Source organism: Antedon bifida, chromosome 9 (assembly GCF_963402885.1).
Source record: "Antedon bifida chromosome 9, ecAntBifi1.1, whole genome shotgun sequence".
Lineage (NCBI taxonomy): Eukaryota > Metazoa > Echinodermata > Crinoidea > Comatulida > Antedonidae > Antedon > Antedon bifida.
In genome coordinates, this window is record NC_136234.1 from 2,778,640 (window position 1) to 2,793,054 (window position 14,415).

Here is a 14,415-nt window from a genome sequence, read left to right on the forward strand (position 1 = left end):
AATCATACGGCCGCGTGGCCCAACGGATAAGGCGTCCGACTTCGAATCGGAAGATTGTGGGTTCGAGTCCCATCGTGGTCGAATATTTTTTACCAAAATAACCATGGTTTTTTTAGATTAATTTTATAAACATTACTTATTTATCAACGTAAAACTTTATATATTCTTCTACACACCGCTAACTAACTAAACACATTGTACTAATGCCGTATTGACTGGGTTTGATGTGAACACCCCACAATGTAGTCTGTTTTTGTGATTGTCAATATTGTAAAACTTCTTTTATTAAAACATCTAAAGTAATGAATTAACGATTATAGTTACAGTAATATTACTTTTGTTTTTCCAATGTAGCGAATCATTTATTAACTTTTATTAATAACTCAAAAGGTTTTGATATTGCCATGAGAACTCACAGATCGGGGTTCAATCAGACGGCCGCGTGGCCCAACGGATAAGGCGTCCGACTTCGAATCGGAAGATTGTGGGTTCGAGTCCCATCGTGGTCGAATATTTTGACCAAAATAACCTGGGTTTTTTTTAAATTAGTTTTATAAACATTACTTATTTATCACTGTAAAACTGTATATATTTTTCTACACACCGCTAACAAACTAAGTACATTGTACTGATGCCGAATTTACTGGGTTTGATGTGAACACCCCCTATGTAGTCTGTTTTTGTGATTGTCAATATTGTAAAACTTCTTTTATTAAAACATCTAAACATGATTATAGTTACAGTAATATTACTTTTGTTTTCCAATGTAGCGAATCATTTATTAACTTTTAATAATCACTCAAAAAATGTTGATATTGCCATGAGACCTCACAGATCAGGTTTTAATCAGACGGCCGCGTGGCCCAACGGATAAGGCGTCCGACTTCGAATCGGAAGATTGTGGGTTCGAGTCCCATCGTGGTCGAATTTTTTTCCTTTTGATCAAAATAACCTGTTTTTTAAAAAATTAATTGTATAAACATTACTTATATTTATCAATGTAATACTGTATATATATTTTTGTTGTATTGCAGTTGGCTGTTTTGGAACACAAATGGGAAATCGAAGGAGAAGAAGAAGAAGTGACCTCACACAACAAACCAGTGACCGAGGCAATTTACAATAGCCTATTCAACCAAGTTGTTAGCTGTTGTCACGATTCGGTTGTCAGCGTCTGGGACGTAATGACTGGACTGAAGACTATACAATTCGCCAATGCGCACAAATACGTAGAAAAGGGTGTAGAAAAGTGCGCAGAAATTACGGCTATGACCTTCGACCCGACTGGACGCCGATTAGTTACCGGTGGTAGAAATGGAACGGTTAAAATCTGGAACTTCAATAATGGTGCTTGTTTACGGGAGCTTGAAGTTTATGACTCGTTTGAGGTGAGATAAAAAGACGGAATTAATTTGTGCGTGTGAAAAATATCAATTTAAATTTGATTATGTTATTAATTCATTCATTCAATCTTTTATTTCCGAATCTCTGATCCATAGAAAGTAAAATTACATATTAATTAATTAAAAGTAAACAAGACTACTATTTACAACTACTCATCTCAGGATGGCATTCCACTTGGAGAGCATCGTTGACTTACCGTATATAAAAAGATGTTGCCTATAAATTGTAATTGTTATGAAATGTCATTATGAAATGAATATATTTTAGTAATAAAAGAAAACAAATATATAAGTTTTTATATTGCTATTTTTGACTTAATATAATACTTTTTTCATCTCATTTATATAGTTATTTGGACTTTTCCCTCTTATTTTAGATTACAAGTATTGTTGTACCACGGCAGAGAATCGTAACAGCAGGGTGGAATAGACGTGTTACCACTTATATGTAAGTAATAATAATAATAATAATAATAATATCCTAGATTTATATAGCGGCTTATGTTGTGAAACCTCTAAGCGCTGTACATAAACTAATACGATAAAAAAAAAGCACCAGTTGTGTCCAGGTCATCCCGGACTCAGGCGCCTCCTGCCCTACTTAAACTAGATCTAAAACGTGGTAAAGTTGAAAAAAAATTACAATTAAGTAAGGCTGATATGATAAAATATCGGTGAAATAAAAACCTGGACAATGTATGAATATATTGCGCCTGTCTTGAAGCCTTAGTTAGGGAATATCTTGATTTTTCTGTGAAAAAATTATTAACAAAGGTTTTTTTGCAGATTCATACTCTATCACATACCAATATACACCAAAAAATTCCTCCAGACATCAGGGGATGGGGAAAGTGGTTAAATTTGACCTTTGACCTTACAAGGCATATGACACTGTATCTTGGTAACCATTGGTCCGAGAGATTTAGTTTTTGCACCAAAATGTTCCTTATATACATATTTATATTTACTATAATGAAGTATTTTTTCAAAAATTCATTAGAAATGGTGGAAAATGACCTTTGACCTTTTAAGCATATAACAGGTGTATCTCAGTGATCCTTGGTCCTAGAGATTTAGTTTTGGCACCAAAATGTTCCTTATATACATATTTATATTTACTATAATGAAGTATTTTTTCAAAAATTCATTAGAAATGGTGGAAAATAACCTTTGACCTTTTAAGGCATATAACACATGTATCTCGGCGATCCTTGGTCCTAGAGACTTACTTTTGGCATCAAAATGTTTCTTATATGCATATTTATATTACTTGTAATAAAGTATTTTATAAAAAATGAATTAGAAATGGTGGAAAATCATGACCTTAGATGGTCATGAAGCTGTATTCTGAAGACCATTGGTCGTAGAGACTTAATGTTTCTTATGGGCATATTCATATATATTAATAAAGTAGGCCTATTCTACCAAAAATTGTTTATTATGGTATTTTCCTCAAAAAAAGCTTTATTTAATGCTGAAAAACATTTAGCCAGATTACATATTTGAATTCTCCTATCATAATAAATTCAAATTCAAAATAAACATTTATTTCCTTCAATTGCAGAATAGAAACATAATAAAGAACAACAATGAAACGTAATAATAAGGTTTAAAAAAATAAAATGTAACATACAAATCATAACTTTCATCAGAGAATCAATAAAAGAATGTCAAAATTTCAATTCTGTGTAATAAATAATAGAAATTAAAAGAAGGTGGCAAAGTCCAAAAGGCAAGTCTGAGTGGGAGGAGCCATATATTAACTAAGGTTCGAAAACGCGATTACACACACAAAACAAACACACACCCATAATGTATCCCTATCCGAAAAAGTTAATTATGTCTTCTGACCTCACATATTTTGTTATTTTATAATAAAGTACCCTTATCCCAAAAGTTAATTTTGTCTCCTCCTAATCTCACATGCTATATTCATGGGCCATACCGGCTCTGTAATGGACATGGGTCAAACATTTACCATATAGTCTGTCTCATAACAGGATAAACTAAAAAAAAAAAACCTAACCCATATGGATTTGCCCGAATGAACCCTCTAAGGACCCTTTTGGGATCTCTATGTGGTGCGCTACATAAGGCCTTGTATTATTAGTAATTAATATAGGGTAAATAGTTCATAGATTGGACCATATATAATAAAACTAAATATGCACCCTTGATCTTGATTATGGATTTGCCCAAATAAACCCAAGAGCCGATCTTCCATGGACCCTTCTGGATTCTCTATGTTGGGCTACAAGAGGCCCTATATTGGAAATACTGTATGTGGGATGAAAATGTGGTTTCATATAGATATGTCCATGGAATAAATCTGCCTGTGCACCCTTGATACTTAAAGGAACATTTATGGATTTACCCAAATTAACCCAAGGGCAGGTCCTTCATGGATACCTTCTGGGTTCACTATGTGGCTGGGGCTACACAAAGCCCCATATTGGAAATATAATGGATGACAATGTGGGTTCATGGAATAAAGCTGCCTGTGCACTCTCGATCCTTAAGGAATCCATATGGATTTGCCTAAAATGAACCAACAGCAGGTCATCTATTTAGACCCTTCCGTGGTTCTCTACTGTATGCTTATCCATATTACATCATCTCTGCCATTGCAACCATCTTCTTTATTAGATCTTAACCCATCCCCAGAAGTTCGAAATCTTGGGGTTTACATGGATTCCCACTTGCAGATGGATGCTAACATCAATGCCATCGTTCTGCTATGGTTGGGATTAGGAAGATTGGTCTAATTTGTAGATTTCTGGATAGGGTAACAACTGCACGACTTCTGCATGCCTTTATATAATCACGTTTGCACTACTGTAACAGTTTTCATGTCGCACTGCCCAAGACCCTGCTTAGGAAGTTGCAGATGTTACACAATAGTGCTGCCCGTATAGTGTGTCGAACCACATAACACCTATCTTGCATGAACTGCACTGGCTCAACTTCAAGATATTGCTGCTCACATATAAATCTCTTCATGTTTTCACTCCACAATCCTGTTGTCACAGTCTTCGTTCCAATTCTCAGAATCATCTTGTTCCTGCTAAAGTGAAGACCATCTTATGGTCACCGTGCATTATCTTATGCAGCTCCTATGCTTTGCAATTCTCTTCCAAACTGCATTAAAGATGCACAGTCAATGGCTTTTTTTAAGACATATTTGTTAACATATATTGTTTAATAAAGCATATTACTCCCCTTTTTTCTCCTTTTCCATGCCACCTAGATTTTTTTAGATCTAGTTTAAGTAGGGCAGGAGGCGCCCAAGTCCGGGATGACCGAGACACAACTAGTGCTGTCCGAGGTTCAATTAGACCGATCTCTGGTTAGTGACGAGAGCGTATCCCCTTACTTCGGTTTGGGTTTTATTTTTGGCATGGTTGGAATCCCTTTAATCGTATTAGTTTGTGTACATCGCTTAGAGGTTTCACAATATTAGGAGCTACATACATCCAGGATATTATTATTATGATTATGTTCAGTTCTACATTTGGCCCATCTATCAGATCAATGCATTTGGCTACATAAGGCCCTGTATTAGAAATATATCGGGTAAAACTGTGGATTCCAGCCTATCTGTGCAACCCTGATCCTTAAGGAACCCATATGGATTTGCCAAAATGAACCAGGAGTAACCTCTGGATTCTCTATGGCCATACATGCCCTTTATTGGAGATACATGGATATCTGGATGAAACTGTTTGTCTTATAATATGGATTCGACCATATGGGAAAAAGCTATTACATACGATTCTTAAGGAACTCATATCGATTTGCTGGTCTGCAGCTCAAATTTTAACTTTTGTTGAGACATATTAACACTGTATTATGTTGTCCAATAACTTCTGACCATTCTGTAAATATTTCTTTAAATTAAGATATAATATTATATGTTACCAAACAACCACCACACACCCCCCTCCCCCACCCCGCCCCTAACACCTCTTTGAATTAAAATCCATCCCGAGAGGCTCTTATGTACTTTTTGTATAGTTATTATTATAAACAATTTGCGCTTAGTTCCAACTCTCTATGCCATGTCATTATTTAGATGAGAAAAACAAGTCAAAGGTTAAAATTTCATAAAAAAATGGGTGATAGTAGTAATACTAGAATATATAAACTATAAATTTATGTCAAAGGTCAATAACCACACTTCCGGTCATTTTCAGGCAAGATCTTCTGTTAAACTGAATATAAATATATATCTTGGGAACAATTTGCTCTTAGTTTTAATTCTCTCTGACCTGCCGTTACTTAGATATGGCGAAAAGAGGTCAAAGGTCAATAACCACACTTCCGGTCATTTTCAAGCAAGATCTTCTGTTAAACTGAATATTAATATACATATTGGGAACAATTTGCTCCTAGTTTTAATTCTCTCCGACCTGCCGTTACTTAGATATGGCGAAAAGAGGTCAAAGGTCAAAATTGCTGGAAATGGGGTTTCCGGTCAATTTTACAAAAAATTTTCTATTAGAACTAATATTAACATATACATTGTGAACAATTTGACACCAAAATTAACTCAATACAATATAGCATGTTGTATGAAAATAGTGGCCATTTTGTTTACATGATAAACAGTACAGAGTACATGAAAAACATGATATTTCTCAGTTTTAGTCTCAATAACTTCAATCTACACCCATGTCCACAATCAACTATCAAATGATTCAAATTTTTTTACACATGATCATTATATTGGAGAGATATTTTTAGAGAAGTTTCGTTACCATTGAGTGCTACCTTAATTTTTTTTTCTGGTGTAAAAAATATAATTTTTTTGTTTTTTTGGAAAAAATACTTATAAATTAGTATTAATTGACCAAAATTCATACTATAACCCAATATATACCTGCATAACTATATATCAAAATAAAGATAATTTAGTAAGCTATCATTTGATACTAAATAAAATGAGGTACATTCAAAATTCACAACGTTATTAAAACAATAACAGGCGTATCTCTAATTTGACACCAAATGACCTTTGACCTCAAAATGACCTCCTTTCCCCAGGTCAAAATTCATGGAGGAATTTTTTGGGATGACTTGGGATGCATTAGAACATGAATCCACTGAAAAACCTTTGTTAATAATTATTTCACAGATTGGCATTTTTTTGACCTAAAATTCCCTAACTACCTACTAAAAAGCCTTACTCCAATCTGAACAAGTTAAGAATACTGCAGCAGCGATTAGATCCTAAAGCTCTGCTGGCTTAAACTAGGATAAATAAGTATTAAACCGTCTTAAGAATTATTTTACAATTATTCAATCGTTCTTTTATGACCAATATAAAATTCTTAAGTATTGTTAGTGGGATTTGCGTATTTTCACTACGCTGTCGCCACACGTTTTGAGAATTACGAGACAAAGGAGAGGGGTCATGTGGTCATTACTGTACGGAAGTCGATAACGGCCATCACGTGTCCGTCTAATCATTTTTGCATTTTTATGTCCTTGTTATGAATGCAATAGGGATTTTATTTATCACTTTATTAGTGTCTCTATTCATTGCAATATTTTATGCTTTCAATTGATAAAAATGTTATTGTTAGCAAGTTGAGAGAGCCAATAAAGCAGGCTTATAATCTATAATTATATTTTTAATTTGTACTTTTTTTGGTATAATTCCTCTAGACTATTGTTAGTAGCCTTAAAGCGTGGTTCCCACTAGGACGCAACGCAACTTACGCAACGTAAGGAAATACCCTTCCGATTGTGTTTGCCCTCGCCTGTGTGAAATAAAATCTGCGATATTTGCAGCATTGCATTTGCGTCGTCGGTTCCCAATTGTGATTACGCAATACAGCACTTTGCGTCAAAACGTCGCTGCGTTGCGTTCTAGTGGGAACCATGCTTACGTGAAAAGGGAATAGTCCATGTATCTGTGCAGTGCGACGGTGGCATATACAGCTCTTCGACGACCAACCGATGTTTCATCGATTGTTTCCTGGACCTAAACACTATCAACACTGTGTCGAGGTGTGAGGAGAAAGGAAACACATATCCCCGCATGCGCACAATGAATTAACACGATGTAGTTTGGTCGTCGGTCTTCGCAAATCGAAAGCTCGCACTTAAAGATGTATTGTCCCCCTGAAAAAATAATTCGTAAATTTTATTTTTTAATTTGCCATTTTAATGTAACATAATAGTTATCCACCTTCACCAAAACTTGGATCGAAAAAATGTATTTACCTGAAAAAACTGTATTTAAAGCAAAAAATGGTCAAATTTTGGTTGAATTTAACCATTTATTTTGTCATTTTATAAGTGAAAACATAATTTTTTTTTAACGGAAGTGATTAACTTTATTAAAAGTACAAAATAACATATTCAAAGTCTGATTTAAATAATCTTCATTTTTCATGTTTTTGGGGGACAATACATCTTTAATATTTAAAATGTAAATTAATCATCATTATTTTTCTGTTGTTGTTTAGTGATTCTGATGAGGATGATGACTCCAGGCAATGGGAATCGAAACATAAAGAAGATATTTTATCGTTATCGTATTATGATCCTAGTATCATAGCAACATCATCTTACGACGGAGACATTTTGATATGGTCACTGGAAACAGCGCATGCGCTTTGCAGACTGAACGCAAATGAGAGTGCCAAAGGTCAGTCTGTCGGCCACACAGCCACATCAACTCTTATGGACAGACATGAATCGAAACAAAGTTTTCCAAAAATTGAGGGCAGCACTACCAAACTTGACAGACTCTCAAATTTAAAATTATCATGCGGAAACACTTATAGTAAATCAGATGATGGTCAGTCGGTCAGTCAGTCCGTCGGAAGAAAGAGCACTCGTGGATCATTTACAGCAGACGACACAGAGAGTGTAGGAAAAGTTAAAGAACTAAGTGGTACGACTGTTCTTCCCGCCATAAATAGAAAAAGTAGAAATAGCGTCGCTGAAGACGGCAACACAGAGAACACGTCCTCTCGGCCTGACAGCAGCCTTACATTTGTGACAGACACTGCAGACGAACATAGCTCGAATGACCCACCAAAAGAGATCAGTGCTTTGGATAAAATGGCGGGAAAATCGTCAGAATTTTTCATTGATGCAGACAACTATGAAGAATACAGTAGAAAACACGAAGCCTCGGTAGATAAGGTTAGTGTTTTCATAGATAAATTAACTTGTGAGGCCTATTCCTTTTTTGCCCTGGTAAAGGAAATACAAATTCATAAACTCGACATAAACGTTATCTAAATGCAAAATAAAGCAAAAAAAATATCGACCACGATGGGACTCGAACCCACAATCTTCCGATTCGAAGTCGGACGCCTTATCCGTTGGGCCACGCGGCCTTCCTGGTGTAAGGTTGAAGTTTTCTGAAAGTGTGTTTTAACTCGGAATACAGTTTCAAAATAGTTAATGATTGATACGTCATAAAGGTATGTGGCCATATGTTAAGCTGTGCGCTGTAGTCCGTACACTAAACATAACGTCTGAGCACAAGTCAACCTCGATAGTATGGTATAGGACGTCTCGGACCTATCTATTATTCGAGGTCTGATAGCTTATCCACTGGTCCACGAATTAGTATAAATATCGTAACATCTAGGCCTACTTTTGTCTAGGTTTTGTTCCTACAAACACGTCCAAATGACAAAGACACTGCTACGCTGATAGCAAGTGGTGCTGAAGGCTGGGTTCGAGCCTGGTCGATACATCACAAAGGAGGCTTGCTAGGCCAGTTTACTGCCGCGCACAAACCTAATGAAGCTGTTGTTGCTATGACCACAGACAGCAAAAATGAATTTCTGATAACAGGCGATACATTAGGATATATTAAGGTAAATTCTTTGTTCTTTTTTCTACATTTATTGTCACCAAATGTAATAATAGTAATCATGATAGAAATAATAATCACAAAAATAAAGGCTTTTTCGACTTTTGTATTTATTTGTATTTTATTATTTCACACCCAACAGTGTATAGGGCTACACGAATTACAGGATGAAAATATAGATATAAATATAAAAACACATATAAAATTTAAAAAAGGAAAAGCCTAATAGTTAATCTAATCTATAGATTGGCAGCACTGTGTTCATTCAACTTAGAAAAGGTACAATAAAATATATCTAATTCAGGATTTTTGACAAACACAGATGTTATAAAAAAACGAAATTCTACATTCACACAGCAGGAAAATTGTACATGTAACATTGATTTTTAAAGAAGTCTACGACTGCTCTGTTTTGAGTAGATCTTATAGCTTCTGACTCCTTGCTCTGCGACTAGACATTTGCGAGCAATTTGAGAAGCTCGTAAGTGATCAGTCGAATATGCCTGTCGATAATATTGATTACTATGAATGTGACAACCTTAAAATGTATTTACAGTTTTTGTGTGTATTCCACAGGTTTGGGACATAACAGAATACTGCATAAACCCATCTGAAGGACGCAAAGCCTCAGCCGATCGCGACACTGCAAAACGGCGAAGCCGATTTCCGTACACAAAGCAAACCGAAATTTTGAAATCATTAACTCAAAAATACGAGGATAAAATCCTGTCTGGCTTCAGGCCACCACCGGCGACAACAAACCCGGAGAAAACTCTGAAATGGCCACCGAAATTAAACTCATTTCGTGCGCATTTGGCAAGCATAGCAAGTGTCTCGTACGCAGAGGATAAGGAATTACTGATAACGTGTAGCAGTGACTGTAGTGTGCGGCTATGGACGATATGTGGACGATATATAGGTAAGACAAATGTCAAGAAAGGTTCAGTAAATAGGAGTTTTACCAGAGAGTTCTGCAAGTCGTATTATAACAGGGTGTTATTAGAAGTTCTCTATGTGTATATTACTAAGGCTTGTTTGCCACTAGAGACGCAACGCGAGGACGTACGCGCAACGCAATCAAGCGACCAATTACAAGCCACTGTTCGAATAATCCATCGCTTGTGATTGGACAAATCACCTACGTTGCGTTACGTCCTTGTGTCGCTAGTGGGAACCAAGCTTAATACTCGCTAAACTTCGTGATATTCGAACGACGAATCCGAATATTGTGCCGTATCTCAATTTGGTACAAAGATTTAGATATACATCGCCCTCATACTTATCTATAGCATTCAGCCCACCATGAGATTTCTGAGAATAGTTTGTGAAGTTTCCTCGCAAATGCATGCTCTTCAAATTTATTAAATTGACCAACGTACAACCGCCTTTACATTAAACCACCAAGTCACAATGCTTGGCTCCCACACTAGGACCCAGGGCAACGACGTAAGAAGCGCACCGCCGCAAGTAATTCGACCAATCAAAACGCGATGGATTACCCGCTTACTCTCGCTTGATCAATTAACTTGCGTTCCGTCCTAGTGGGAACCAAGCTTAATCGAAATTTTCACAGAGTGGTTTGTTGAAATAATGATTGCACTCTTTTTATCCTATAGGTACCTTTGGTCAAAAGGGCGGCTGGCCTAAATTAGTTGAACCGATTGATCCGGAGAACATGTCACGTCGAATGCCACGTGACGTTCAACGTGTGGCGTCTGCTTTGACATTGAAGGTGTTGAATGGAGGTATTCGATCGAGGTGGAGGTTAGTGATGTTTGATCTTATGTCTGGCCGCGAAAATACTAACAGTACTGTACTATGTATATATTCTCCGCGGCGCGTTGTGCCGTGGAACTGATGGTGTCGCAGCCACAGATAAAGCCTTTGATCTTCGGAACTCGGTATCCTGTTGTTAGATTGCCTTGCTTATAGGTACTCTAGTGACTACCTTGACAGTGACGTCCTCAAATTCTAATTTAAAACTAAATAAAACCTCGACAGAGAAGCCAACAATTTCTAAATTATTAAGCCGGCGGGGTTTTTTTCGGCAGTTAATCAGAAGATGTAGCTCCTCCAACTCCTCGCTGGTAATCGGGCAGTTGGAGTAGATCACTGAACGCCTTCTACCTTGACAGTTATGTCCTTATTGAAGCTGACGCCCTCAAACTCGTTATATATACTTTTATTGATATAGAGAGTGGAGTTTTTGTTTTTAAGATGTTTTAAGATGCCAGCACAACTTCATTGCTCTATATATACCAAACATTGATTAATATTGGCATATAATATTATAGTCCTGATTTCTGGTAATATCATATGCGGGTGCGACTTCTTCCTGATGGTTGATTGACATGCGCACTAAACATTAATAAACTTCTGATTGAGGTAATAAATAAATCAACGTAATGTATGTGATCTGTAATAAAATGATCGTTAAAATAAATAATTCCTTTAATAATATGTATCGAGAAAGAGAAGGATAGTAATAGTAATATAGCTGATTATTATATCATCTTGTATGACTACGAAATATCATATCAAGTTATTATATGAAGTTCTAATTAAACTCAGTTCTCTCTCTCTCTCTCCTTCCCTTTTTAGATTTTTTTACATCTTTTATATTCGCCGATATTGATCCTCTTAAATATAACCTTTTGTATTGGGAAATTAAGCGCGGTTTCCACTTGGACCTAAGCCATAATTTGACGCGATGGATCATCCGGACAGTCGCTTGCGATTGGTCAACACACTTACGAATTGTGCCTACCTCGTTGCGTTTTGTCCAAGTTGGAGAAAATCGTTAGTTAATAATAAGAATGTCAGCATTATTACGATGATACTCAGGCATATTAACGCTTATCATAATTAAACAGATTATTCTGACATTATTCTAACAGATTAGCTCAATATAATGAAGTTATATAAAGATAATGTCTTTTATCCGCAGGTTGGCCAAGAACATTATGATGATAATCCATCGAAACCAAAAAGCGGACCACCATAAAGCATATGATAGCTCGTTTGATCCGTCACATCTTGAAGATGAAGACGATGACAAGGCTTGGCGGGGCGGCACTAGTGCAATACTAGGCAAATCATACAAACCGAAAACACGTCATAAAATTCCGCCAACGCTACCAGAGATCAAGCACAACCAAAACCAAGTAATTATTTTATTTGTTATAATTATCATTGGCCGACTCACTTGTTTGTTTTTTTACGTCCTTGCGTTACGCGTACGTTGCGTTCTACAATGGGAACAAAACATATTGTTATCAAACCTTTTTATTGCAAACTATACGAACTAACAGAAATAAAAAGTTTACCAGTGCAGCCTAGCCTAGGCATAACTTGTGGAAACTAGTTTTCTGCAGTTTGTCAACTGGTCAACACTAGCATGTTTCCTTGCCAAAGTTTACAAGCTAAAGTTGGCTACTGTAGCAGATATAGTCTATGTCTAGTACAGTATACGTATTTTCAAAATTCGTTAAATTGAATATATAAAACTAAAAGGATATTTTAAATTATAATCACAAAGTATAATTGACAAAGGTAGTACGTGAAGGCAAAAAGTACTTTAATTTCTACCCACAGTGTTATATATATATATCATCCTATTTGTGATAGCCTTTTTGACGATGCGGTCGCAAAAATAAATAAATAAAATAAATATGTTCAGTTTCTTATAAATTGCATGTATCTACGAGTTGTTGTTTCACGCGTTGAGTTTAGTTTATACGCTTGTTTCTTCTATATGATTCATGCTTTTGCTAAATAAATAAGTTGGAGATTGCGCCCTCAATAAGTTTTCGGATCAATTTAGGCGTATTTAGATTTCACGTTGCCAGCATGTTTGCTGCTCAACAATCATCTGTTTAACTACTTTAATACTTTTCAAAAGTGCATTAGCTCAGCTAACATTGGATGTTAATCCTAATTTACAGCCACTATTCCCACGGCGACCGTAAATAAAATGTTTGACTGTTCATACGGGCAATTTATTAAAGTGATAGTTTTCAATTTAATAATTCTCGACTTCATATAGAAAAGTTTGGTTCAGATCGTGTGTGAGTCGGTTTTCACTGTGACACATATATAATATGAAAGACACATTTCATCTAACTCCACTAGAGATAAAAGAGTGAAAAGCGAAGTGATGCTAACTTGGCAGATTGGAGATATGAATTCCAAACTTCTTGGTAATTATGATCTATTTGTTGACAGGTTGTTGTTTACTCCTCTCTACCATTCACAAACCTAGCACCAATCAAAGAGATCACTGTTCCAATCACCCTACAAGAGATGCACCTTCGCCAGCACCAATCTGCCTCAGACGCCGCTGACACTGGCGGCAAAGGTACGGGCAAGAGAAGCCGATTACAAGAGTTTCTGAATAAACAGCGTACTTTAAAAGCTATGTGCCGCGGCGGTGGAGCTGGAAAGCACACTGTACACTTCGGAAATAAAAAATAGCCACTTTCTGGTTATTAGATAATTATTTTATGTTATATTTATAAAATTGATATTTTCTATAATATATTTGACGAGTGTGCAATTATGTTGTATTATATCAAGTTAATTGTATTGTAATAGTATTTGAATTACAGTCCCTAAAAAATGGTAAAAATATATTATGCGATAATATTGCTATATTATATGCCCATATTGCGTTGTCATTATCTGAGAGTCATAGTAACTAGTTGTGTCAAAAAATATATAGATTTTTTTTTGGAATATGACCAAAAGATCGACTTTTCAAAATATGTTTGAAGTAACATGCGCAGAATAATCATTCGAAATTCGGCTGATTTTCGGAATAATCCCTGTACTATAATTGTACAGGGATTTTTTTTTAGAAAAATCTCCATTTTTCGACCCTTTTATTTTTTGACATAAATAGTTACTATAGCATAATAAACATGTTCAGAGTCGAATATTGGGTTCTGCGCATGTCAATTATGTTATAGTAACCAGTTTTATCTATTTGTTTACATAAATGGTTACTATAGCAAAATATACATGCGCAGAGTCGAATATTGGGTTCTGCGCATGTCAGTTATGCTATAGTAACCAGTTTTATCGAAAAATAAAAAGGTCAAAAATTGGCCATTTAAAAAAAAAATCCCTATACTATAAATGGTTACTATAGCAAAATAAACATGCGCAGAGTCG

The 14,415-nt window shown here is 35.8% G+C and overlaps 1 protein-coding gene and 4 non-coding genes across 5 annotated transcripts in view; 4 read left to right on the plus strand and 1 right to left on the minus strand.

Moving 5' to 3' along the window:
* Nucleotides 1–13,895, plus strand: part of LOC144851857 (WD repeat-containing protein on Y chromosome-like) — a 33,344-nt gene extending 19,449 nt beyond the window's left edge. The window contains exons 17-24 of the mRNA XM_078709507.1: nt 1,035–1,388; nt 1,781–1,851; nt 7,877–8,561; nt 9,032–9,247; nt 9,820–10,162; nt 10,860–11,007; nt 12,191–12,407; nt 13,468–13,895. Of these exons, the coding sequence (XP_078565633.1) occupies nt 1,035–1,388; nt 1,781–1,851; nt 7,877–8,561; nt 9,032–9,247; nt 9,820–10,162; nt 10,860–11,007; nt 12,191–12,407; nt 13,468–13,716 (2,283 nt within the window). The 3' untranslated portion in view covers nt 13,717–13,895. The remainder of the gene's footprint in view (nt 1–1,034; nt 1,389–1,780; nt 1,852–7,876; nt 8,562–9,031; nt 9,248–9,819; nt 10,163–10,859; nt 11,008–12,190; nt 12,408–13,467) is intronic.
* On the plus strand, nt 9–81 carry Trnar-ucg (transfer RNA arginine (anticodon UCG)). The gene has a single exon. It is a non-coding gene; the product is annotated as a tRNA-Arg (tRNA).
* Nucleotides 437–509, plus strand: Trnar-ucg (transfer RNA arginine (anticodon UCG)). Its single transcript has one exon. It is a non-coding gene; the product is annotated as a tRNA-Arg (tRNA).
* Trnar-ucg (transfer RNA arginine (anticodon UCG)) lies at nt 853–925 on the plus strand. The gene has a single exon. It is a non-coding gene; the product is annotated as a tRNA-Arg (tRNA).
* Nucleotides 8,686–8,758, minus strand: Trnar-ucg (transfer RNA arginine (anticodon UCG)). The gene has a single exon. It is a non-coding gene; the product is annotated as a tRNA-Arg (tRNA).
* Nucleotides 13,896–14,415: the final 520 nt, after the last annotated feature.